We start from the raw sequence: 23,628 nt of genomic DNA on the forward strand, positions 1-23,628 counted from the left end.
GATTCCCCCCAGTGTACTTTGTAGTGTGATTCCCCCCAGTGTACTTTATAGTGTGATTCCCCCCAGTGTACTTTGTAGTGTGATTCCCCCCAGTGTACTTTGTTCATGACGTTCATGTCCATTCTAGTATTGTAATTATACGACAGCATCGTTGATTTAAAAAAAAGCCAGATTCTTTGCCTGTTGAATATTGATGAATTGGAGCACCAAGAGGCTCCGCACCAACCATTATTGGGTTGCCACCCCCCGTTGGGTTGTGCCGTGGCGGAGATCTTTGTGGGCTATACTCGGCCTTGTCTCAGGATGGTAAGTTGGTGGTTGAAGATATCCCTCTAGTGGTGTGGGGGTTGTGATTTGTCAAAGTGGGTGTGGTTAAATCCTGCCTGTTTGGCCCTGTCCGGGGGTATCATCGGATGGGGCCACAGTGTCTCCTGACCCCTCCTGTCTCAGCCTCCAGTATTTATACTGCAGTAGTTTATGTGTCGGGGGGCTAGGGTCAGTCTGTTGTATCTGGAGTACTTCTGCTGTCTTATCCGGTGTCCTGTGTGTGAATTTAAGTATGCTCTTTCTAATTCTCTTTTTCTCTCTTTCTTTCTCTTTCTCTCTCTCAGAGGACCTGAGCCCGAGGACTATGCCTCAGGACAACCTGCCTGATGACTCCTTGCTGTCCCCAGTCCACCTGGCCGTGCTGCTGCTCCAGTTTCAACTGTTCTGCATGCAGCTATGGAACCCTGACCTGTTCACCGGACGTGCTACCTGTCCCAGACCTGCTGTTTTCAACTCTCTAGAGACAGCAGGAGCGGTAGAGATACTCTGAATAATCGGCTAGGGAACCCTAACCTGTTCACCGGACGTGCTACCTGTCCCAAACCTGCTGTTTTCAACTCTCTAGAGACAGCAGGAGTGGTAGAGATACTCCTAATGATCGCCTATGAAAAGCCAACTGACATTTACTCCTGAGGTGCTGACCTGTTGCACCCTCGACAACACTGTGATTATTATTATCTGACCATGCTGGTCATTTATGAACATTTGAACATCTTGGCCATGTTCTGTTATAATCTCCACCTGGCACAGCCAGAAGAGGACTGGCCACCCCTCATAGCCTGGTTCCTCTCTAGGTTTCTTCCTAGGTTCTGGTCTTTCTAGGGAGTTTTTCCTAGCCACCGTGCTTCTACACCTGCATTGCTTGCTGTTTGGGGTTTTAGGCTGGGTTTCTGTACAGCACTTTGATATATCAGCTGATGTCAGAAGGGCTTTATAAATACATTTGATTTGATTTGATTTTTAAAAGCCAGATTGTTTGCCTGTTGAATATTGATGACTTGGAGCACCGAGAGGCTCCGCCCTACCAGACAGCTCAGTGATCTCCTATTAGCGCGCTGTCGGTGATGGTGAATGTACCACAGAAAGGCTGTTCTGAAAGTCACTCACTATATTCTCTACTATTTGGATTACAATTGGGATTATGATTTTTTTTCCTCACAGGACAACAACTAACGACCAAACGATTTAGGATTACAATTATTTCTGAAAAATGGAATTATTCAATGTCAATTTGTGAGGAATGATGTGCAACACAGCGTGAGGAGAGGACCAGGCTACATTCAGGTGAGCTACTGTTGCTTTAGCCGAAGACACAGGATAGTCTAGATGCTGTGTGAACGTCTGTAACTATATACCTATTAGTGTTTGACAAACGACTACCAGGTTATTGTCTAAAGAGAGCACCACATCATAGGCTACATGTTTTGTCAGTTTAAGTTAAACAAACAACGTTAATTGCCTACCATAGAGCTACTTAATGGACTGTAATTATGTTACAGGCTGTGTGAAGATGCTGAAATGTTTAAGATCGATGGTACTGCTATATGCGCATGTAGTTTACCTAACTGGGGATCTGCTTGAGCAGAGCTTTAAAGCCATGGTATTATCTACCACTAATCTGTAGGTACACGTGTTAACAGCAGTGGTCTTCACACCACAGATCAGATCACTCCATCACGAAATGAATCAACATCAGGAGTGTGGTCAATTATATTTGACTGGAAGTTAACTGGCATTCAATTTCTCTCCAAAGTTTTTCAATGAGGAAAATGTGAATTTGGAAATGGGTTTACGTTTCTGAATGTAAATGGTAAATACCCATGGCCCCGATAAACATGCAAAGACAGTGTCACTTGAGGTCAACAGAAATGTTGATCTCAGTAAATGAATTAAGACCCACCTATACTATATCCCATGTACAGACATAACCATGTTGGACTAGATATTTTTGTCATAGCATTTGATTTTCGGGACTTTTTTGACTTTCACTTTAAAACAGAAAGTTATTTCAGTGACGTTTACATTCAAAAGTTGAATGACTTAAAAAAAAAAAAACGTTAAGAAATGAGAAAGACAATCAAAACTCTCTTAGCTCTCTTAGTCACTGTACAGATTATAGTCAATCAATAAACATGGCATCAAATATTAGCCACGGGAGGTCAAAACCAACCTATAGCCTATTCATAACCATGCTATTATTAGCATAGGCTCCCATTGATTGCTATCAATAATTGGGAATATTTTACATTTTACAGCACTTTGATTTGAATGAACTTTCTGGCGATTTACTTGAAAAGAGGACATTCTTTCGGGTGAAATGAAAAGGGAAATAAATACAATGGTCTCTTCTTTTACATGTTTTACTATCTACACCACAGGTCAGAGACCACTGACCTGTGGTGTGGACAGAGAGTCAGAGACCACTGACCTGTGGTGTAGACAGAGAGTCAGAGACCACTGACCTGTGGTGTAGACAGAGAGTCAGAGACCACTGAGTGCAGACAGAGAGTCAGAGACCACTGACCTGTGGTGTAGATAGTAAAACATGTAAAAGAAGAGACCATTGTGTTTATTTCCCTGACTCTCTGTCTACACCACAGGTCAGTGGTCTCTGACTCTCTGTCTACACCACAGGTCAGTGGTCTCTGACTCTCTGTCTACACCACACAGTGGTCTCTGACTCTCTGTCTACACCAGGTCTGTGGTCTCTGACTCTCTGTCCACACCACAGGTCAGTAGTCTCTGAATTACAAAAAACTCTGAATTATAATGTCAACATTAAACCTTTTTACACCACCAGTATTACTCTGAACAGTTGATCACTCTTTCTATTCAGGGACTTACACCACAGGGAGTCTCTGACTCTCAGGTCAGTAGTTTGACTGATTAATGACCCTGTCTACACCACAGGTCAGTAGTCTCTGACTCTGTCTACACCACAGGTCAGTAGTCTCTGACTCTGTCTACACCACAGGTCAGTAGTCTCTGACTCTGTCTACACCACAGGTCAGTGGTCTCTGACTCTCTGTCTACACCACAGGTCAGTGGTCTCTGACTCTCTGTCTACACCACAGGTCAGTCATCTCTGACTCTCTGTCCACACCACAGGTCAGTAGTCTCTGACTCTGTCTACACCACAGGTCAGTGGTCTCTGACTTTCTGTCTACACCACAGGCCAGTGGTCTCTGACTCTCTGTCCACACCACAGGTCATAAAATTAAAAAAACATGAATTATAATGTCAACATTAAACCTTTTTCCCGTATTAATGAACAGTTGATCACTTTCTATTCAGGGACTTGGATATTCACAATTTGACTGATTAATGACCCTGTAGCTAGGCCCTGTGGCTAGGCCCTGTAGCTAGGCCCTGTAGCTAGGCCCTGTGGCTAGGCCCTGTGGCTAGGCCCTGTGGCTAGGCCCTGTAGCTAGGCCCTGTAGCTAGGCCCTGTGGCTAGGCCCTGTGGCTAGGCCCTGTAGCTAGGCCCTGTGGCTAGGCCCTGTAGCTAGGCCCTGTAGCTAGGCCCTGTGGCTAGGCCCTGTGGCTAGGCCCTGTGGCTAGGCCCTGTAGCTAGGCCCTGTGGCTAGGCCCTGTGGCTAGGCCCTGTGGCTAGGCCCTGTGGCTAGGCCCTGTAGCTAGGCCCTGTGGCTAGGCCCTGTGGCTAGGCCCTGTGGCTAGGCCCTGTGGCTAGGCCCTGTAGCTAGGCCCTGTGGCTAGGCCCTGTGGCTAGGCCCTGTGGCTAGGCCCTGTAGCTAGGCCCTGTAGCTAGGCCCTGTAGCTAGGCCCTGTGGCTAGGCCCTGTGGCTAGGCCCTGTAGCTAGGCCCTGTAGCTAGGCCCTGTAGCTAGGCCCTGTAGCTAGGCCCTGTAGCTAGGCCCTGTAGCTAGGCCCTGTGGCTAGGCCCTGTGGCTAGGCCCTGTGGCTAGGCCCTGTGGCTAGGCCCTGTAGCTAGGCCCTGTAGCTCGGCCCTGTAGCTAGGCCCTGATTAATGTAAATCAGTGTTCTCTTTTCTTTTAATGTTGTTTTACTTTATAAGGCCTGTCACTTTATTTTAATTCAAGGTTCTCCATTCAGTTACCTTTGATCCATGGTTCTCCATTCAATTACCTTTGATCCATGGTTCTCCATTCAGCTACATTTAATCCATGGTTCTCCATTCAGTTACATTTGATCCATGGTTCTCCATTCAGCTACCTTTGATCCAAGGTTCTCCATTCAGTTACATTTGATCCATGGTTCTCCATTCAGCTACCTTTGATCCAAGGTTCTCCATTCAGCTACCTTTGATCCAAGGTTCTCCATTCAGTTACATTTGATCCATGGTTCTCCATTCAGCTACCTTTGATCCAAGGTTCTCCATTCAGTTACATTTGATCCATGGTTCTCCATTTCAGTTACATTTGATCCAGGTTCTACATTTAAGTCATTTGATCCAAGGTTCTCCATTCAGCTACCTTGATCCAAGGTTCTCCATTCAGTTACATTTGATCCATGGAATTCAGCTACCTTGCATCTAAATCTCCATTCAGCTACCTTTGATCCAAGGTTCTCCATTCAGTTACATTTGATCCATGGTTCTCCATTCAGCTACCTTTGATCCAAGGTTCTCCATTCAGCTACCTTTGATCCAAGGTTCTCCATTCAGTTACCTTTGATCCAAGGTTCTCCATTCAGTTACCTCTGATCCAAGGTTCTCCATTCAGTTACATTTGATCCATGGTTCTCCATTCAGCTACCTTTGATCCAAGGTTCTCCATTCAGCTACCTTTGATCCAAGGTTCTCCATTTAGTTACCTCTGATCCAAGGTTCTCCTCCATTCAGTTACATTTGATCCATGGTTCTCCATTCAGCTACTTTTGATCCATGGTTCTCCATTCAGCTACCTTAAAGCTTTTAATAAGAGCAGAATGATGCAGTTGTTGTGCAGTTCAATGGCGGTATCATGAAACCATCAGTGTGGTGTATTCTCAACATTGAACAGCACCAGTAGTACCAGTCAGAATGGCTGTATCATGAAACCATCAGTGTGGTGTATTCTCAACATTGAACAGCACCAGTAGTACCAGTCAGAATGGCTGTATTTAGATCAGGCTGGGCAAGCTCAGAAAATCTCAGCCTCAACTAGTGCATTTTGGATACATTACAAAGTGTCCTTTGCAAGGACAGGCTAAGTACGCTAATCTCTTCCCAGAAGCCAATGCCTAATGAACTGTTCCTTGAAAATCACCTTTAACAATAAAACATCTTAAAATATCTTATTCACCCATACTAGAGGTCTTTCAGGGTGATTCTGTGAAATATCTTATTCACTCATACTAGAGGTCTTTCAGGGTGATTCTGTAAAATATCTTATTCACTCATACTAGAGGTCTTTCAGGGTGATTCTGTAAAATATCTTATTCACTCATACTAGAGGTCTTTCAGGGTGATTCTGTAAAATGTCTTATTCACCCATACTACATGTCCTTAAAATTAGGTCCTTCACATAGTCGATACGTGACCACAGAACTAGAAAGGTTATATTTTTATGGACCTGTAGACCTGATGAAACACAGGGCCTAGCTACAGGGCCTAGCTACAGAGCCAAGCTATAGGGTCTAGCCACAGGGCCTAGCTGCAGGACCTAGCCACAGAGCCTAGCTGCAGGGCCTAGCCGCAGGGCCTAGCCACAGGGCCTAGCTACAGGGCCTAGCTACAGGGTCTAGCCACAGGGCTTAGCTACAGGGCCTAGCTACAGGGCCTAGCTACAGAGCCTAGCTGCAGGACCTAGCCACAGAGCCTAGCTGCAGGGCCTAGCCACAGGGCCTAGCCACAGGGCCTAGCTACAGGGCCCAGCTACAGGGCCTAGCTGCAGGACCTAGCTACAGGGCCCAGCTACAGGGCCTACCTATAGCCTATAGGGCATGGTTCTTTTAAATCTGTGGCAGGTGATCTTTCAGAGGGCCAGGGCACTGATCCTGTTTAGTGTTTAAGACTTAATCAGGATGTATTTTTAGGAGCCTCCTGAAGTCCTGCTCCCCTCTCAGATGGCCTGCCTTGGTTGTCACTTTGAAAATGGTTTTTCAGTCAGCCAGAATAACCATCGTCATGACAACAGGTGTGCTTCCCAAATGACATCCTGTTCCTTTTCAACTGCACTACTTTTGACGAGAGTCCCGTGGGTAGAAACCCTGTGGGTAGACACCCTGTGGGTAGAGTCCTATGGGTAGAAACCCTGTGGGTAGAAACCCTGTGGGTAGAGTCCTATGGGTAGAAACCCTGTGGGTAGAGTCCTGTGGGTAGAAGCCCTGTGGGTAGAAGCCCTGTGGGTAGAAGAACCCCTGTGGGTAGAAACCCTGTGGGTAGAAACCCTGTGGGTAGAGTCCTATGGGTAGAAACCCTGTGGGTAGAGTCCTGTGGGTAGAAGCCCTGTGGGTAGAAGCCCTGTGGGTAGAAGCCCTGTGGGTAGAAGCCCTGTGGGTAGAGTCCTGTGGGTAGAGTCCTGTGGGTAGAAACCCTGTGGGTAGAACCCCTGTGGGTAGAACCCCTGTGGGTAGAAACCCTGTGGGTAAAAACCCTGTGGGTAGAGTCCTATGGGTAGAAACCCTGTGGGTAGAGTCCTGTGGGTAGAGTCCTATGGGTAGAAACCCTGTGGGTAGTGTCCTGTGGGTAGAAACCCTGTGGGTAGAGTCCCGTGGGTAGAGTCCTATGGGTAGAAGCCCTGTGGGTAGAGTCCTGTGGGTAGAGCCCTATGGGTTTCCCTATGGTAGAGTCCGGTGGTTAGAGCCCTATGGGTAGAGTCCTGTGGGTAGAGTCCTGTGGGTAGAGTCCTGTGGGTAGAGTCCTGTGGGTAGTGTCCTATGGGTAGAGTCCTATGGGTTTCCCTATGGGTAGAGTCCTGTGGGTAGTGTCCTATGGTTAGAGTCCTGTGGGTAGAGTCCTATGGGTTTCCCTATGGGTAGAGTTCTGTTGGTAGAGTCCTATGTGTTTCCCTATGGGTAGAATCCTGTGGGTCGTGTCCTATGGGTAGAGTCCTGTGGGTAGAGTCCTATGGGTAGAGTCCTGTTGGTAGAGTCCTATGTGTTTCCCTATGGGTAGAGTCCTGTTGGTAGAGTCCTATGTGTTTCCCTATGGGTAGAGTTCTGTGGGTAGAGTCCTATGGGTTTCCCTATGGTAGAGTCCTATGGGTTCCCCTGTGAGTAGAGTCCTGTGGGTAGAGTCCTGTGGGTAGAGTCCTGTGGGTAGAGTCCTGTGGGTAGAGTCCTGTGGGTAGAGTCCTGTGGGTTTCCCTATGGGTAGAGTCCTGTGGGTAGAGTCCTGTGGGTAGAGTCCTGTGGGTAGAGTCCTGTGGGTTTCCCTGTGGGTAGAGTCCTGTGGGTAGAGTCCTGTGGGTAGAGTCCTGTGGGTAGAGTCCTGTGGGTAGAGTCCTGTGGGTAGAGTCCTGTGGGTTTCCCTATGGGTAGAGTTCTGTTGGTAGAGTCCTATAGGTTACCCTATGGGTAGAGTCCTGTGGGTAGAGTCCTATGGGTTTCCCTATGGTAGAGTCCTGTGGGTTCCCCTGTGGTAGAGTCCTGTGGGTAGAGTCCTGTGGGTAGAGTCCTGTGGGTAGAGTCCTGTGGGTAGAGTCCTGTGGGTTTCCCTATGGGTAGAGTCCTGTGGGTAGAGTCCTGTGGGTAGAGTCCTGTGGGTTTCCCTGCTGGGCTCTGAGTCCTGTGGCTATAACTGTGGGTAGAGTCCTACCACATGGGAGAGTCCTATGGGTTCCCCTGTGAGTAGAGTCCTGTTGGTAGAGTCCTGTAATGGAATTAAGAGTCCTGTGGGTAGAGTCCTGTGGGTCAGAGTCCTGTGGGTAGAGTCTTGGGTAAATGTCCTGTGGGATTTTAGAAAAAAAACCCAGAGTCCTGTAAAGTCCTATGGGTAGAGTCCTGTGGCTAAATGACTACTGTAATGTGAAATGTCCTGTGGGAACATGGAAAGATTGATGAGAATGAATGGAACCAAACACAGATTTGGGAAGACCTATTTAGAGTCCTGTGGGTAGCCCAGTTACTTTCAACATGTGGGTAGACTCCTGTGGGATGTCCGAGCAGGTTTCCCATGTGAACTGATCCTGATTGGCTGATTGGCTGGGCTCTGGTCATAAGTAATGCGCTATAACTATGAAGGTAAGAGTGTACCACATGGGACAGATACTGAGCCTCCTCTAATCTGTCATCTCCAATCTCACTGCTGTTTATCACATCGACAGCCTGGCATCTGATTCAATCTCATGATGGAGAATCTTAATGGAATTAAGACGTACCAGGTGGTGATTACATTACGACTAGCAGTTATAGTCAGACATACTGTAGTCTTACTTTTCTAAATGTTTCATGGGGATTTTACGAGAAAAAAACCCCAGATTCAACTGTAAATTGCTCTTGAGCGTCTGCTAAATGACTACTGTAATGTGAAATGTAAAGAAAGGAACATTGAAAGATTTTGAATGGTTTTAGGCTGGACCTATTTAAAGCTGTCCACACGCCCAGTTACTTTCAACATGCAGGGTACGCGTTTTGTGATGTCCGAGCAGGTTTCACATGTGAACTGATCATTGATTGGCTGATTGGCTGACCTCTGATAATCTCCACCCGGCACAGCTAGAAAAGGACTGGCTACTCTTCAGAGTCTGGTTCCTCTCTAGGTTTCTTCCTAGGTTCCTGCCTTCTAGGGTGTTTTTCCTAGCCGCTGTGCTTCTGCTTGCTCTTTGTGGTTTTAGGCTGGGTATCTGTAAAGCTCTTTGTGGTTTTAGGCTGGGTATCTGTAAAGCTCTTTGTGGTTTTAGGCTGGGTATCTGTAAAGCTCTTTGTGGTTTTAGGCTGGGTATCTGTAAAGCTCTGTGGTTTTAGGCTGGGTATCTGTAAAGCTCTTTGTGGTTTTAGGCTGGGTATCTGTAAAGCTCTTTGTGGTTTTAGGCTGGGTATCTGTAAAGCTCTTTGTGGTTTTAGGCTGGGTATCTGTAAAGCTCTTTGTGGTTTTAGGCTGGGTATCTGTTTGGTCTTTGTGGTTTTAGGCTGGGTATCTGTAAAGCTCTTTGTGGTTTTAGGCTGGGTGTCTGTAAAGCACTTTGGGACAACTGCTGATATTATAAGGGCTTCAGAAAATACATGTAATTGATTGATTGTGGTCTATGACCCCTTGACCTCTACAGTGTCTTGTTGGATGGCTGGAGGCCCCTGGCCAGCAGAACCTTAGGAGTCAGCATGGCAAAGATCTGCACAGACCAGTCCTACCCGGCAACGACCCGGCAACGGCCATCTCTCTGCACGCCAAATGACAATCTGGACTCCATTGAGAACGGAACCCCAAGGTCAGAGGTCGCTACAGAACGCTTGAGAGCCAATGAGCTTCTGCCTCCAAAATGGCACACTAGTCCCTATATAGTTCTCTACTTTTGATCAAGGTTCCAAAGGATTCTGGGAATAGGGTGCCATTTTGGACGTACCCAATCAAAAGGTTTAGGTTGAGCTCCATGAATTCAGTATGTGGTGCATGAACATTTAGGCTGTGTCTCGATCCAAAAACAGCTGCCTGCTGTCTACCTTGTGGATTGAGACATGTCGACAGTGTACTGTACGTGTAGGGGAGAGTGTAGGGGAGAGTGTAGGGGAGGGTGTAGGGGAGAGTGTAGGGGAGGGTGTAGGGGAGAGTGTAGGGGAGAGGGGAGGGTGTGAGGGGGCAGGGGAATGTAGGGGAGAATGTAGGGGGGGAGAGTGTAGGTGAGGGTGTAGGGGTAGGGGAGGGCGTAGGGCGTAGGGGAGGGTTTAGGGCAGAATGTAGGGGAGAATGTAGGGGAGGGGAGAGCGTAGGGGAGAGGTAGGGGAGGGCGTAGGGCAGAATGTAGGGGAGAGCGTAGTAGGGGAGGGCGTAGGGGAGGGCGTAGGGGAGGGTGTAGGGGAGAGTGTAGGGGAGAGTGTAGGGGAGGGCGTAGGGGAGAGCCTAGGGGAGAGCGTAGGGGAGGGCGTAGGGGAGAGCGTAGGGGAGGATTTTCCTCAAAGCAAACATATATCAGACTATATCAGCCCACACAGCTACAGTAATGCTATTTCATGCTAGGTTTAAGACCCCATATTAAAGCTGATAGAGACCCCAAATGATGTATAGAACACATTTAAAAAGTTTCTACTTTGGTTTAGAGAAAAGCATAATGAAATCTCTAACACAATACATACATTTTGACTTATTCACCCATACTAGAGGTCTAATCCGTTTTTTTCCCCCATGTGGTTTCTTCTTGAAAATGATGACCTCGTCCTACACGTTTGGTCAAATTATACATTTTGTGTTATGGTGTCTTAGAAACAAGGGTGGCTCAACTTACCCTTTTTGGTTCAACTTACCCCCCACTCTTCCCTACAGTAGCAATCCCAAATGGCACACCATTCCCTATATAGTGTACTACTGTTGTGTCCTCTGGGCAACAGGACACATACTGTATGTCACTGCTGTCATGTTCTCTCCCTAACGACCCACTCTCCATCTCCTATTTCTTTAAGGTCCAACTCAGAGTGTGAGGACACCTCGTCAGAGATTCAGGGTTCTGCCTCCGTGTTAACCATCAGACACCCAGAGTCTCACAGAGATTCCTTCACAGGGTCAGGAGCCCTGGCCAGGTATCCCCACCTCGCAGTGTCGCACCATCTCACTAGTGTGGTCATGAGCCCTGCTGGTCTGCTACTGCTTAGCAACCTAGCGGTACCAAAAGCCCTGGTCTGCTATTGAATAGCAACCTAGTGGTGCCAAAAGCCCTGGTATGCTATTGAATAGCAACCTAGCGGTGCCAAAAGCCCTGGTCTGCTATTGAATAGCAACCTAGTGGTGCCAAAAGCCCTGGTCTGCTATTGCATAGCAACCTAGTGGTGCCAAAAGCCCTGGTCTGCTATTGCATAGCAACCTAGTGGTGCCAAAAGCCCTGGTCTGCTATTGAATAGCAACCTAGCGGTGCCAAAAGCCCTGGTCTGCTATTGAATAGCAACCTAGCGGTGACAAAAGCCCTGGTCTGCTATTGAATAGCAACCTAGCGGTGACAAAAGCCCTGGTCTGCTATTGAATAGCAACCTAGTGGTGCCAAAAGCCCTGGTCTGCTATTGAATAGCAACCTAGCGGTGCCAAGAGCCCTGGTCTGCTATTGAATAGCAACCTAGCGGTGCCAAAAGCCCTGGTCTGCTATTGAATAGCAACCTAGCGGTGCCAAGAGCCCTGGTCTGCTATTGAATAGCAACCTAGCGGTGCCAAAAGCCCTGGTCTGCTATTGAATAGCAACCTAGCGGTGCCAAGAGCCCTGGTCTGCTATTGAATAGCAACCTAGCGGTGCCAAAAGCCCTGGTCTGCTATTGAATAGCAACCTAGCGGTGCCAAGAGCCCTGGTCTGCTATTGAATAGCAACCTAGCGGTGACAAAAGCCCTGGTCTGCTATTGAATAGCAACCTAGCGGTGCCAAGAGCCCTGGTCTGCTATTGAATAGCAACCTAGCGGTGCCAAGAGCCCTGGTCTGCTATTGAATAGCAACCTAGCGGTGCCAAAAGCCCTGGTCTGCTATTGAATAGCAACCTAGCGGTGCCAAAAGCCCTGGTCTGCTATTGAATAGCAACCTAGCGGTGCCAAAAGCCCTGGTCTGCTATTGAATAGCAACCTAGCGGTGACAAAAGCCCTGGTCTGCTATTGAATAGCAACCTAGCGGTGACAAAAGCCCTGGTCTGCTATTGAATAGCAACCTAGCGGTGCCAAGAGCCCTGGTCTGCTATTGAATAGCAACCTAGCGGTGCCAAAAGCCCTGGTCTGCTATTGAATAGCAACCTAGCGGTGCCAAGAGCCCTGGTCTGCTATTGAATAGCAACCTAGCGGTGCCAAAAGCCCTGGTCTGCTATTGAATAGCAACCTAGCGGTGCCAAAAGCCCTGGTCTGCTATTGAATAGCAACCTAGCTGTGCCAAGAGCCCTGGTCTGCTATTGAATAGCAACCTAGCGGTGCCAAAAGCCCTGGTCTGCTATTGCATAGCAACCTAGCGGTGCCAAAAGCCCTGGTCTGCTATTGCATAGCAACCTAGCGGTGCCAAAAGCCCTGGTCTGCTATTGAATAGCAACCTAGCGGTGCCAAAAGCCCTGGTCTGCTATTGAATAGCAACCTAGCGGTGCCAAGAGCCCTGGTCTGCTATTGAATAGCAACCTAGCGGTGCCAAAAGCCCTGGTCTGCTATTGCATAGCAACCTAGCGGTGCCAAAAGCCCTGGTCTGCTATTGCATAGCAACCTAGCGGTGCCAAAAGCCCTGGTCTGCTATTGAATAGCAACCGAGCGGTGCCAAAAGCCCTGGTCTGCTATTGAATAGCAACCTAGCGGTGCCAAGAGCCCTGGTCTGCTATTGAATAGCAACCTAGCGGTGACAAAAGCCCTGGTCTGCTATTGAATAGCAACCTAGCGGTGCCAAAAGCCCTGGTCTGATATTGAATAGCAACCTAGCGGTGACAAAAGCCCTGGTCTGCTATTGAATAGCAACCTAGCGGTGCCAAGAGCCCTGGTCTGCTATTGAATAGCAACCTAGCGGTGCCAAAAGCCCTGGTCTGCTATTGAATAGCAACCTAGCGGTGCCAAAAGCCCTGGTCTGCTATTGCATAGCAACCTAGCGGTGGGTGCCAAGAGCCCTGGTCTGCTTTTGAATAGCAACCTAGCGGTGCCAAAAGCCCTGGTCTGCTATTGCATAGCAACCTAGCGGTGTCAAAAGCCCTGGTATGCTATTGCATAGCAACCTAGCGGTGCCAAAAGCCCTGGTCTGCCCTAGAAAGCATATGTTAATTACGATCGCCAAAACGGCCAAACCCAAACATTTAGACCCCCGTTTTGGGCTCTAAATTTGGTTTATTATGATCAAGTTCGATCCCCACGGTGAATTCTTGACCAATGGAGATATTTAATGAAATAGTGATCCATTCTGACTACTACATTTGTCGTCACACAGGACCATCTGCTGACACAGACCAATCACAGGCCTGTTAGACTCACTCAGCCAGGATGAAAACGACTACACCGACCATGATCCTTTGCTATTTACAGCCACATTTACCATGATCCTTTGCTATTTACAGCCACATTTACCATGACCCTTTGCTATTTACAGCCACATTTACCATGACCCTTTGCTATTTACAGCCACATTTACCATGATCCTTTGCTATTTACAGCCACATTCACCATGACCCTTTGCTAGTTACAGCCACATTTAATGACCCTTTGCTATTTACAGCCACATTTACCATGACCCTTTGCTAGTTACAGCCACATTTACCATGACCCTTTGCTATTTACAGCCAATTTACCATGATCCTTTGCTAGTTACAGCCACATTTAATGACCCTGGTTGCTAGTTGAATTTAGCATGACCCTTTGCTAGTTACAGCCACAAACCCTGATCCTTTGCTATTTACAGCCACATTTACCATGATCCTTTGCTATTTACAGCCCATTTCTGATCTATTGATTTATAGCCACATTTACCATGATCCTTTGCTATTTACAGCCCATTTACCATGATCCTTTGCTATTTACAGCCACATTTACCATGATCCTTTGCTAGTTACAGCCCATTTAGATGACCCTGGTTGCTAGTTGACATTTAGCATGACCCTTTGCTAGTTACAGCCACATTTAATGACCCTGGTCTGCTAGTTGCAGCCAGCATTTACCATAGCGGTTTGCTATTTACAGCCCTATTTATGATCCTATTGCTATTTACAGCATTTACCATGATCCTTTGCTATTTACAGCCACATTTACCATGATCCTTTGCTATTTACAGCCACATTTACCATGATCCTTTGCTATTTACAGCCACATTTACCATGACCCTTTGCTATTTACAAACATTTATGACCCTTTGCTTTTACAGCCACATTTACCATGATCCTTTGCTAGTTACAGCCACATTTACCATGATCCTTTGCTAGTTACAGCCACATTTACCAATGGAGATATTTAATGCCACATTCACCATGATCCATTGCTATTTACAGCCACATTTACCATTTGCTAGTTACAGCCACATTTACCATGATCTTTGCTGACACATTTACCATGATCCAGGCCTGTTACAGCTCACATTTAGCCATGATCCTTTGCAAGTTACAGCCACATTTACCATGATCCTTTGCTATTTACAGCCACATTTACCATGATCCTTTGCTAGTTACAGCCACATTTACCATGATCCTTTGCTAGTTACAGCCACATTTACCATGATCCTTTGCTAGTTACAGCCACATTTACCATGATCCTTTGCTAGTTACAGCCACATTTACCATGATCCTTTGCTAGTTACAGCCACATTTACCATGATCCTTTGCTAGTTACAGCCACATTTACCATGATCCTTTACTAGTTACAGCCACATTTACCATGATCCTTTGCTAGTTACAGCCACATTTACCATGATCCTTTGCTATTTACAGCCACATTTACCATGATCCTTTGCTATTTACAGCCACATTTACCATGATCCTTTGCTATTTACAGCCACATTTACCATGATCCTTTGCTAGTTACAGCCACATTTACCATGATCCTTTGCTAGTTACAGCCACATTTACCATGATCCTTTGCTAGTTACAGCCACATTTACCATGATCCTTTGCTAGTTACAGCCACATTTACCATGATCCTTTGCTAGTTACAGCCACATTCACCATGATCCTTTGTGATTTTCATATGCAATTCAGCCCCATTCAGCATTATAGCGCCTTTCATATTGAAATACTTCTGGCTTCACATGAGCCATCGTTTTCTAGAGGAATTCGTGGATGACGTCAGCACTATTACTATCTACTAGTTTAATGTTTAATGAATCTCACCCAATCATTCATAGGGAGCCATTTGGGACGTAGCCAGCGGCAGCGTAGACACAGAGTGTGTTATGTTGTCGTTTTACCTGATTGTCTAGACTCTCTCACTTCCTGTTCATGCTGCGGACCTGGGCCTCTCCCAGAATGCACCGCGAGGTGGAGAGACCGGACTCCTTCCTGGAGCGCTTCAGGACCCCTGAGCTCAAAGAGGCCTCCGGCAGAGAGAGCAACGCACAGTCACTGGGATACCCCGACAGAGTCCGCAAGAGGAAGTAAGTCTGGGGTCAACTAGGATTTGCAAAATTCTGCAGATTTTTATTTAGTGGAGGTTTCACTTCTTTTGTCCTCATTCCGAGAATCTTCCAACCCAACCTGGGATTTCTGGGAAACCTGTTACCAGAATATAGCAGCTTTATACTCAACGAAAAAAAGCTGTCTTGATGAGTGAACCCTAAAAACAGATTGAACAGGTCTCTCTTCTCTCAAAAGAGATTTTCTGATCCTAAACCTGTATAAGGAAAAGGTTCTATGAAAACGAACTGAAAATCTCTAACTTGGAATATCCTTTAATAGACCTGTGATTTAACATCTTAACTTAAGATGACTTGAATAGACCTGTGATTTAACATCTTAACTTAAGATGACTTGAATAGACCTGTGATTTAATATCTTAACTTAAGATGACTTGAATAGACCTGTGATTTAACATCTTAACTTAAGATGACTTGAATAGACCTGTGATTTAACATCTTAACTTAAGATGACTTGAATAGACCTGTGATTTAACATCTTAAGATGACTTGAATAGACCTGTGATTTAACATCTTAAGATGACTTGAATAGACCTGTGATTTAATATCTTAAGATGACTTGAATAGACCTGTGATTTAACATCTTAACTTAAGATGACTTGAATAGACCTGTGATTTAACATCTTAACTTAAGATGACTTGAATAGACCTGTGATTTAACATCTTAACTTAAGATGACTTGAATAGACCTGTGATTTAACATCTTAAGATGACTTGAATAGACCTGTGATTTAACATCTTAAGATGACTTGAATAGACCTGTGATTTAACATCTTAACTTAAGATGACTTGAATAGACCTGTGATTTAACATCTTAACTTAAGATGACTTGAATAGACCTGTGATTTAACATCTTAAGATGACTTGAATAGACCTGTGATTTAATATCTTAACTTAAGATGACTTGAATAGACCTGTGATTTAACATCTTAAGATGACTTGAATAGACCTGTGATTTAACATCTTAAGATGACTTGAATAGACCTGTGATTTAACATCTTAACTTAAGATGACTTGAATAGACCTGTGATTTAACATCTTAACTTAAGATGACTTGAATAGACCTGTGATTTAACATCTTAAGATGACTTGAATAGACCTGTGATTTAATATCTTAACTTAAGATGACTTGAATAGACCTGTGATTTAACATCTAAACTTAAGATGACTCAGAAGCATTCTAATACATCCGCAGAGAAAACTACAATTAAATTATGCTCAGTTTGAAATAAATGAAGCTCAATTTGAATACATTATGCTCAATCTGAATACATTATGCTCAATTTGAATACATTATGCTCAATTTGAATACATTATGCTCAATTTGAATACAGTATGCTCAATTTGAATACATTATGCTCAATTTGAATACATTATGCTCAATTTGAATACAGTATGCTCAATTTGAATACAGTATGCTCAATTTGAATACATTATGCTCAATTTGAATACATTATGCTCAATTTGAAATAAACAAAGCTCAATTTGACTCATTATTTAACTAACCCTGCCAATCTGTCCCTGTCTTTCCCTCTCAAGCCAAGTCAGTCAATGGCCGCTGGCTATGTACAATATGAACAACTGCAACAACACAGATGAGTAAGTGGAGCTAGACGTAGCTCTTTAGACAGGAAGTAGAAAGTAGCTCTTTAGACAGGAAGTAGAAAGTAGCTCTTTAGAGAGGAAGTAGAAAGTAGCTCTTTAGACAGGAAGTAGAAAGTAGCTCTTTAGACAGGAAGTAGAAAGTAGCTCTTTAGAGAGGAAGTAGAAAGTAGCCCTCGATACTAGTTTATAGAGGACACTGGAACTGTCAGAGGTCTTAACCTATTGGTACACTGTAAATCCTGGTATGTATATAGTGTAGTTGTACACCAGTAGTTGTATAGTCATATAAGCATGTATGACCATAGACAGTAAGAGCCTCTGTCGATTGTGTTCGTCCGTGGTAGACATTTTCCCTGTAGTTCGGCATGATCAGTTTAAATCCTGAGTTTTGCAAAGATACTATAGGTGTATCTATCTCTGGTAGTGTAATAGTTCTATAGACATATAGTTCTATAGACATAGTTTTATAGACATACTAGTTCTATAGACATAATAGTTTTATAGACATAATAGTTCTATAGACATATAGTTCTATAGACATAATAGTTCTATAGACATATAGTTCTATAGACATAATAGTTCTACAGACATAATAGTTCTATAGACATAATAGTTTTACAGACAATAGTTCTATAGACATAATAGTTCTACAGACATAATAGTTCTATAGACATATAGTTCTATAGACATAATAGTTCTACAGACATAATAGTTCCATAGACATAATAGTTCTATAGACATAGTTTTATAGACATAATAGTTTTATAGACAAAATAGTTGTATAGACATAATAGTTCTATAGACATAATAGTTCTATAGACATATAGTTCTATAGACATAATAGTTCTACAGACATAATAGTTCCATAGACATAATAGTTCTATAGACATAGTTTTATAGACATAATAGTTTTATAGACAAAATAGTTGTATAGACATAATAGTTCTATAGACACAGATAAGCATGTCAATAGCAGTTGCTCCAGTTGGATTTTAGTTGCAGCTATAGAATGAAAAGACACTATCATTGTTTGAGAGGTCCCATTTGGGATCATTATTAAATAGCTTTTAATGGATTACGCATATAGTAGTTTTCTTTAGAATGCATTGTTGAAAGTCCTGATCTTGATTATACTGGTTAGGCCACTGTTTCATATTGTATTTCAAAAAGATACAAAAGTAAAATTAAGTATAAACTTCTACTCCTTATTCAACATTCAGTGAACTATACCATTTTATATTTATGTCAATGTAAAATTGAAGTTTGTCTCATGAGAAGTGAACTGTATGGTGAACATCAATAGGAGTGGTGCTGCCACCTACAGGGCTGTCATATAACCTGCACTTTCACATACTGCCCCCTGCAACCCTATGGGACTGTTTCCTCTGGATATGAATGACCTGTTACTGTTTCTGTAGAGCAGGGGTCCACAATTACATTCAGGCATAGGCCGATACTCGGGGGGACCAGAACATAGTTATAAATAAATAAATATTTAATACACTGCAAATTGACCACAAGAATCCCAATCAGATATAGTATTTGACGATAACAGAATAATCTCCTACCTTGATTACATTGGGATACGGTCACATATGGCTTTATTTATGCGTGGGACTACTTGGAAACAGATGTTCTAAATTAAAATAACTTTGAGCTGATTTCCTAGTGATTTTACATTGTTTCATGTCCAACAACAAAAATGATTAAATTAAATAAAAATTGTTCAGAAAACTTGGGGAGGCAAATAAAATTAGATTCGGCCCACGGGCCGCCTTTTGGGGAACCCTGCTGTAGAGTATCAATGCCCCCTAGGCAAGTAACGACCTTTCCACTAGCGTTGGCTCATATTGTACTATGATAGTCCACCAATAGTATGTCAATTAGTCCACCAATAGTCTGTCAATAGTCTGCCATAAATACCCTAGAAAGTCACTTATAGATCATCTTAATCCTTAACAACATCATGAAAAATAAACATCCATTATCCATAGCAAAAAAGATGACAAGAAGGACGAAATAAAGAAAGAGGAAAAAAAACAGGAAGATGAGAAGAAAGAGGAGGAGAAAGAAGATAAAAAAGAGGACGAGAAAGAGGAGAAGAAAGAGGAGGAGCCTAAGAAGGAGGAGCCTAAGAAGGAGGAGCCTAAGAAGGAGGAGAAGAAGAAGGAGGAGCCTCCGTAAGTATGACTGTAGTCTGATTGGTCGTCTGCCCCAAGATGTGAAGGATAAGGCACATCTGGCAGCATTGCTACACTAACATAAAACATGGATTGGTGGGAGAGTAACACTACTTGGGTGTCGGTAAGAACACACACAGGAGAGAAGGGTAGCCTTTGTTTTACCAACATTGTGAACATTGAACATGGTGGCCATTGATTCTACAATGTCAGAACTGTTGTTACGTTGTAATGTATTGTATATGACAAGATGGTGGTCAATCTTGTCACTCAACCCCTTTGTGATTGAGGCCACCCCTCATAGCCTGGTTCCTCTCAAGGTTTCTTCCCTAGGTTCTGGCCTTTCTAGGGAGTTTTTTCTAGCCACCCATGTTTCTACATCTGCATTGCCTGCTGTTTGGGGGTTTAGGCTGGGTATCTGTACAGCACTTTGAGATATCAGCTGATGTAAGAAGGGCTATATAAATACATTTGATTTGATTGAAAACTGTGCGGTCATGTTTCAGGAAAGAGATTTGGATCATGGACCCATCAGCAGACAAATACTACACATGGCTCACCATCATCGCAGCACCATGTTTCTACAACCTGATGATGCTAGTGACCAGGTTTGTTCTCATACAGTTCACTTCATTTTATCTTACAAAGGGAATATATCCGGTTTTTGTTGTTGTATTTAAAAAAAAAATGCCGTCCAACAGGGCATGTTTTAACGAACTCCAGAACACATACACAATGCTGTGGATTGTCCTGGACTACACCTCAGACTTCGTCTACTACGCAGACACATTCGTCAGGTCTAGAACAGGTGAGGTTCTTCTTCTAAAAACACATGATAGACCGGGATGAGCAGGGAGACAGTTAGAGGGAATGTAGTGTGAAGACCGGTGCGGCTGGGGTGGGAAGACCGGTGGGGCTGGGGTGGGAAGACCGGTGGGGCTGGGGTGGGAAGACCGGTGTGGATTTGAACCAACGCTAGTAGGGGTGTCTTTGATCATTTGTGATTTGTCAAGCAAGAGAGGCAGTAGACACTTCCATGAAGTCAAAATTCATTAACATTTGTTTGTGATTATTTGATTTATTTTTGATTTTCACTAATGACATTTTCTCTTCATTATGTTAAAAGGTTATTTGGAACAGGGGCTGCTTGTGAAAGACAAACAAAAGCTTCTAGACAAATACAGACAAACGGAACAGTTCAAATGGGACATAATTTCAATGATACCCACAGACCTGCTTTTTCTGAAAGTGGGCATCAACAACCCCGAGCTCAGACTGAACCGGCTTGCAAAGATGAACCGCCTCTTTGAGTACTTTGACCGCACAGAAACCAGAACCAGCTTCCCCAATGTTTTCAGAATCAGCAACCTGGTACTTTACATCCTGATCATCATCCACTGGAACGCCTGCATCTTCTTCGCCATCTCCAAGACCATCGGGTTCGGGTCCGACACCTGGGTGTACCCAAACATCAGTCACCCTGAGCATGGCCGCCTTTCCAGGAAGTACATCTACTGTCTCTATTGGTCGACCCTGACCCTGACCACCATCGGAGAAACCCCGCCCCCCGTCAGGGACTTTGAGTACCTCTTCGTGGTCGCCGACTTTCTCATCGGCGTGCTGATTTTCGCCACCATTGTCGGTAATGTCGGCGCCATGATCTCCAACATGAATAAAAACCGTGCAGACTTCCAGGCTAAGATCGACTCCATCAAGCAATACATGCAGTTCCGTAAGGTCTCCAAGGATCTGGAGGCCAGGGTCATCAAGTGGTTTGACTACCTCTGGACGGAGAAGAAGACCTGCGATGAGAAGGAGGTGCTGAAGAACCTGCCGGACAAGCTGAAGGCCGAGATCGCCATCGACGTCCATCTGGATACCCTGAAGAAAGTGAAAATCTTCCAGGAATGCGAGGCTGGGCTGCTTATTGAGTTGGTGATGAAGCTGCAGCCTCAGGTGTTCTCCCCAGGAGATTACATCTGTAAGAAGGGAGACATCGGCAGAGAGATGTACATCATTAAGGAAGGGAAGCTAGCTGTGGTTGCGGAAGACGGGGTGACACAGTGGTGTGTGCTCAGCGACGGAGCGTACTTTGGAGATATCAGTATCCTGGGCATCAAGGGTTCCAAGGCTGGCAACAGGAGAACGGCCAACATCAGGAGCGTGGGTTACTCTGACCTCTTCGCTCTGTCGAAAGATGATCTCATGGAGGCTCTCACCGAGTATCCCGAAGCCAAGAAGATCCTGGAAGAGAAGGGAAAGGCTACGCTGATGAAGGACAACATGATCGATGAGGAAATCGCTAATGCAGGTGCCGATCCCAAGGACATGGAGGAGAAGATCCTCAGGCTGGAGAGTAATATGGAAATCATGACGTCCAAGTTGGCCAAGATCATGGCTGAGTTCACATCCGGCCAGAGCAAGATTAAACAGAGGATCACCGACATGGAGTCAACAGTCAAGTCGGTCCGGCCCGAGGATATATCTGAGGTGGTGGCCGACAAGTAGACCAAATAGGCACTCGACACAATGTATTTACCCAGAGACTTTAGGAACCTTTCACACTGAGCAATGCAGAGTAAAAGGACGAAGCCAACTCAACGTGTTTCAATAGGGAAGGTGCGTCGGAGGTGGTAGAGGTGAAGGCGTACAAAACGTGGCATTCCTCCGTTAGCTCTGTGTGGGATGTGTTGCCAGTGTGTGTGAGCCACTTACAGTTAACACAGAGATGTTCTTTTTGGTTTTCAAAAAACAATACATAAAAACGGTAGATAGTTTGATACTTTTTTTGACTGTTCGTATTTATACATCATATGTACATTATCAACCGCGTATTATGTACCTTCTTATTGAGTAAAAATGCACCTCTAAATATGTGTCAAATGTCAATATGTTCATATCCAGTGCATTGGATACAACTTTCCATATGCAGTGACTGAGAAGTTACAGACTTGTGCATCTCCAAAATCAGAATCGTGGCATGGAACTGGTTTCCAGACACTCGTTGGGGCAGTAAGAGAGCCGGGTCGATTCAATTCCAGTCCATTCCGAGGATTGTACACCCACATTTCTATTCCAATTTCAATACTCTTCAATGCTTTACAATGAGTAAAATTTTGAAGTGTAATCGTAATTTGGTTTACTTTCTGAATTGAAATGGAATCGACCCCAACCCTGGTAAAGAGACAAACTCTTTGTACAGGACATTTCATAATAAATAAATAAAAGCCTTCAGTGGTTTTGGAAATATATTCTTTATTTTTCAAATGTTATGAGTCTAGTTGAATGAAGTGCTTCACAGAGAATATTATAATTTAGTATTATTGATCATCTGGCAATGTGTATGAATGTGGCATGCATGAAACATATTCTAATTGATTCTATTTCTATGGCGACTACAGTCCACAACGGTGTATTTTACAACGGAGGTTATTATTCTCATTTGATAACTTAAATTGTAAATCTGAAGTTATGTAAACTTGACCAAAACATTAGTGTTCCTCAAATATGCACAAATCACAAGACCAGACTGTCATCAAAAACTTGTATTTGATCTGCCGTGATCTACAATATAAACATGAAATGTGCAATGGTATGTATTAGCAAGTGTTCAATTCCAACCTAAAGATTAAATTAATAATAAATACCAAATGTTATTGTGTGTGTTCTATGTCTTTATAGTGACCGACAAATGTTCCTGTACATAGTTCATCACTTATATTATATATCCTCTAGCTTTGGCTCATATTGTAGTCTGTCTACAAATAGTCAAACAATAGCCCACCAATAGACCACCTATAGCCCACCAATAGACCACCTATAGCCCACCAATAGACCACCTATAGCCCACCAATAGACCACCTATAGCCCACCAATAGACCATCTATAGCCCACCAATAGACCACCTATAGCCCACCAATAGACCATCTATAGCCCACCAATAGACCACCTATAGCCCACCAATAGACCATCTATAGCCCACCAGTAGACCATCTATAGCCCACCAATAGACCATCTATAGCCCACCAATAGCCCACCAGTAGACCATCTATAGCCAACCAATAGACCACCAATAGACCATCTATAGCCCACCAATAGACCATCAATAGCCCACCAATAGACCACCAATAGACCATCTATAGCCCACCAATAGCCCACCAATAGACCATCTATAGCCCACCAATAGACCATCTATAGCCCACCAATAGACCATCTATAGCCCACCAATAGCCCACCAATAGACCATCTATAGCCCACCAATAGCCCACCAGTAGACCATCTATAGCCCACCAATAGACCATCTATAGCCCACCAGTAGACCATCTATAGCCCACCAAGCCCACCAATAGACCATCTATA

The 23,628-nt window shown here is 44.4% G+C and overlaps 1 protein-coding gene and 2 long non-coding RNA genes across 6 annotated transcripts; 1 reads left to right on the top strand and 2 right to left on the bottom strand.

The window, feature by feature from the left end:
* Positions 1-1,386: 1,386 nt before the first annotated feature.
* Positions 1,387-22,925, top strand: LOC118382540 (cyclic nucleotide-gated channel cone photoreceptor subunit alpha-like). 3 transcript variants are annotated; one of them, XM_052475678.1, is made up of 9 exons: positions 1,387-1,611; positions 9,497-9,655; positions 10,842-10,958; positions 15,272-15,445; positions 17,024-17,083; positions 19,084-19,269; positions 19,776-19,877; positions 19,971-20,077; positions 20,396-22,925. In XM_052475678.1, exons 2-9 carry the CDS (start codon positions 9,549-9,551, stop codon positions 21,775-21,777), a joined length of 2,235 nt encoding a protein of 744 aa, XP_052331638.1. In that variant the 5' UTR covers positions 1,387-1,611; positions 9,497-9,548; the 3' UTR covers positions 21,778-22,925. The 3 variants fall into 3 exon arrangements, with proteins under 3 accessions (XP_052331638.1, XP_052331639.1, XP_052331640.1); XM_052475679.1 differs by lacking the exon at positions 17,024-17,083; XM_052475680.1 differs by lacking the exon at positions 17,024-17,083 and having other exon boundaries at positions 15,317-15,445.
* LOC127910772 (uncharacterized) lies at positions 11,243-13,467 on the bottom strand. 2 transcript variants are annotated; one of them, XR_008076153.1, is made up of 5 exons: positions 13,007-13,467; positions 12,552-12,592; positions 11,978-12,100; positions 11,527-11,649; positions 11,243-11,403 (listed from the first exon to the last, which is right to left on the bottom strand). It is a non-coding gene; the product is annotated as an uncharacterized LOC127910772 (long non-coding RNA). The 2 variants fall into 2 exon arrangements; XR_008076151.1 differs by lacking the exons at positions 11,527-11,649; positions 13,007-13,467 and having other exon boundaries at positions 11,243-11,485; positions 11,978-12,059; positions 12,470-12,718.
* Positions 22,800-23,406, bottom strand: LOC127910770 (uncharacterized). The gene is made up of 2 exons (XR_008076148.1): positions 23,219-23,406; positions 22,800-23,152 (listed from the first exon to the last, which is right to left on the bottom strand). It is a non-coding gene; the product is annotated as an uncharacterized LOC127910770 (long non-coding RNA).
* Positions 23,407-23,628: the final 222 nt, after the last annotated feature.

Source organism: Oncorhynchus keta, chromosome 22, assembly GCF_023373465.1.
Source record: "Oncorhynchus keta strain PuntledgeMale-10-30-2019 chromosome 22, Oket_V2, whole genome shotgun sequence".
Classification (NCBI taxonomy): domain Eukaryota; kingdom Metazoa; phylum Chordata; class Actinopteri; order Salmoniformes; family Salmonidae; genus Oncorhynchus; species Oncorhynchus keta.

Coding starts and splice junctions, on each gene's coding strand:
- LOC118382540 (XM_052475678.1), top strand. CDS start 9,549: ATGGCAAAGATCTGCACAGACCAGTCCTACCCGGCAACGACCCGGCAA. Junction 17,084..19,083: donor AACTGCAACAACACAGATGA/GTAAGTGGAGCT, acceptor CATTATCCATAG/CAAAAAAGATGACAAGAAGG. Junction 20,078..20,395: donor ATTCGTCAGGTCTAGAACAG/GTGAGGTTCTTC, acceptor TTATGTTAAAAG/GTTATTTGGAACAGGGGCTG.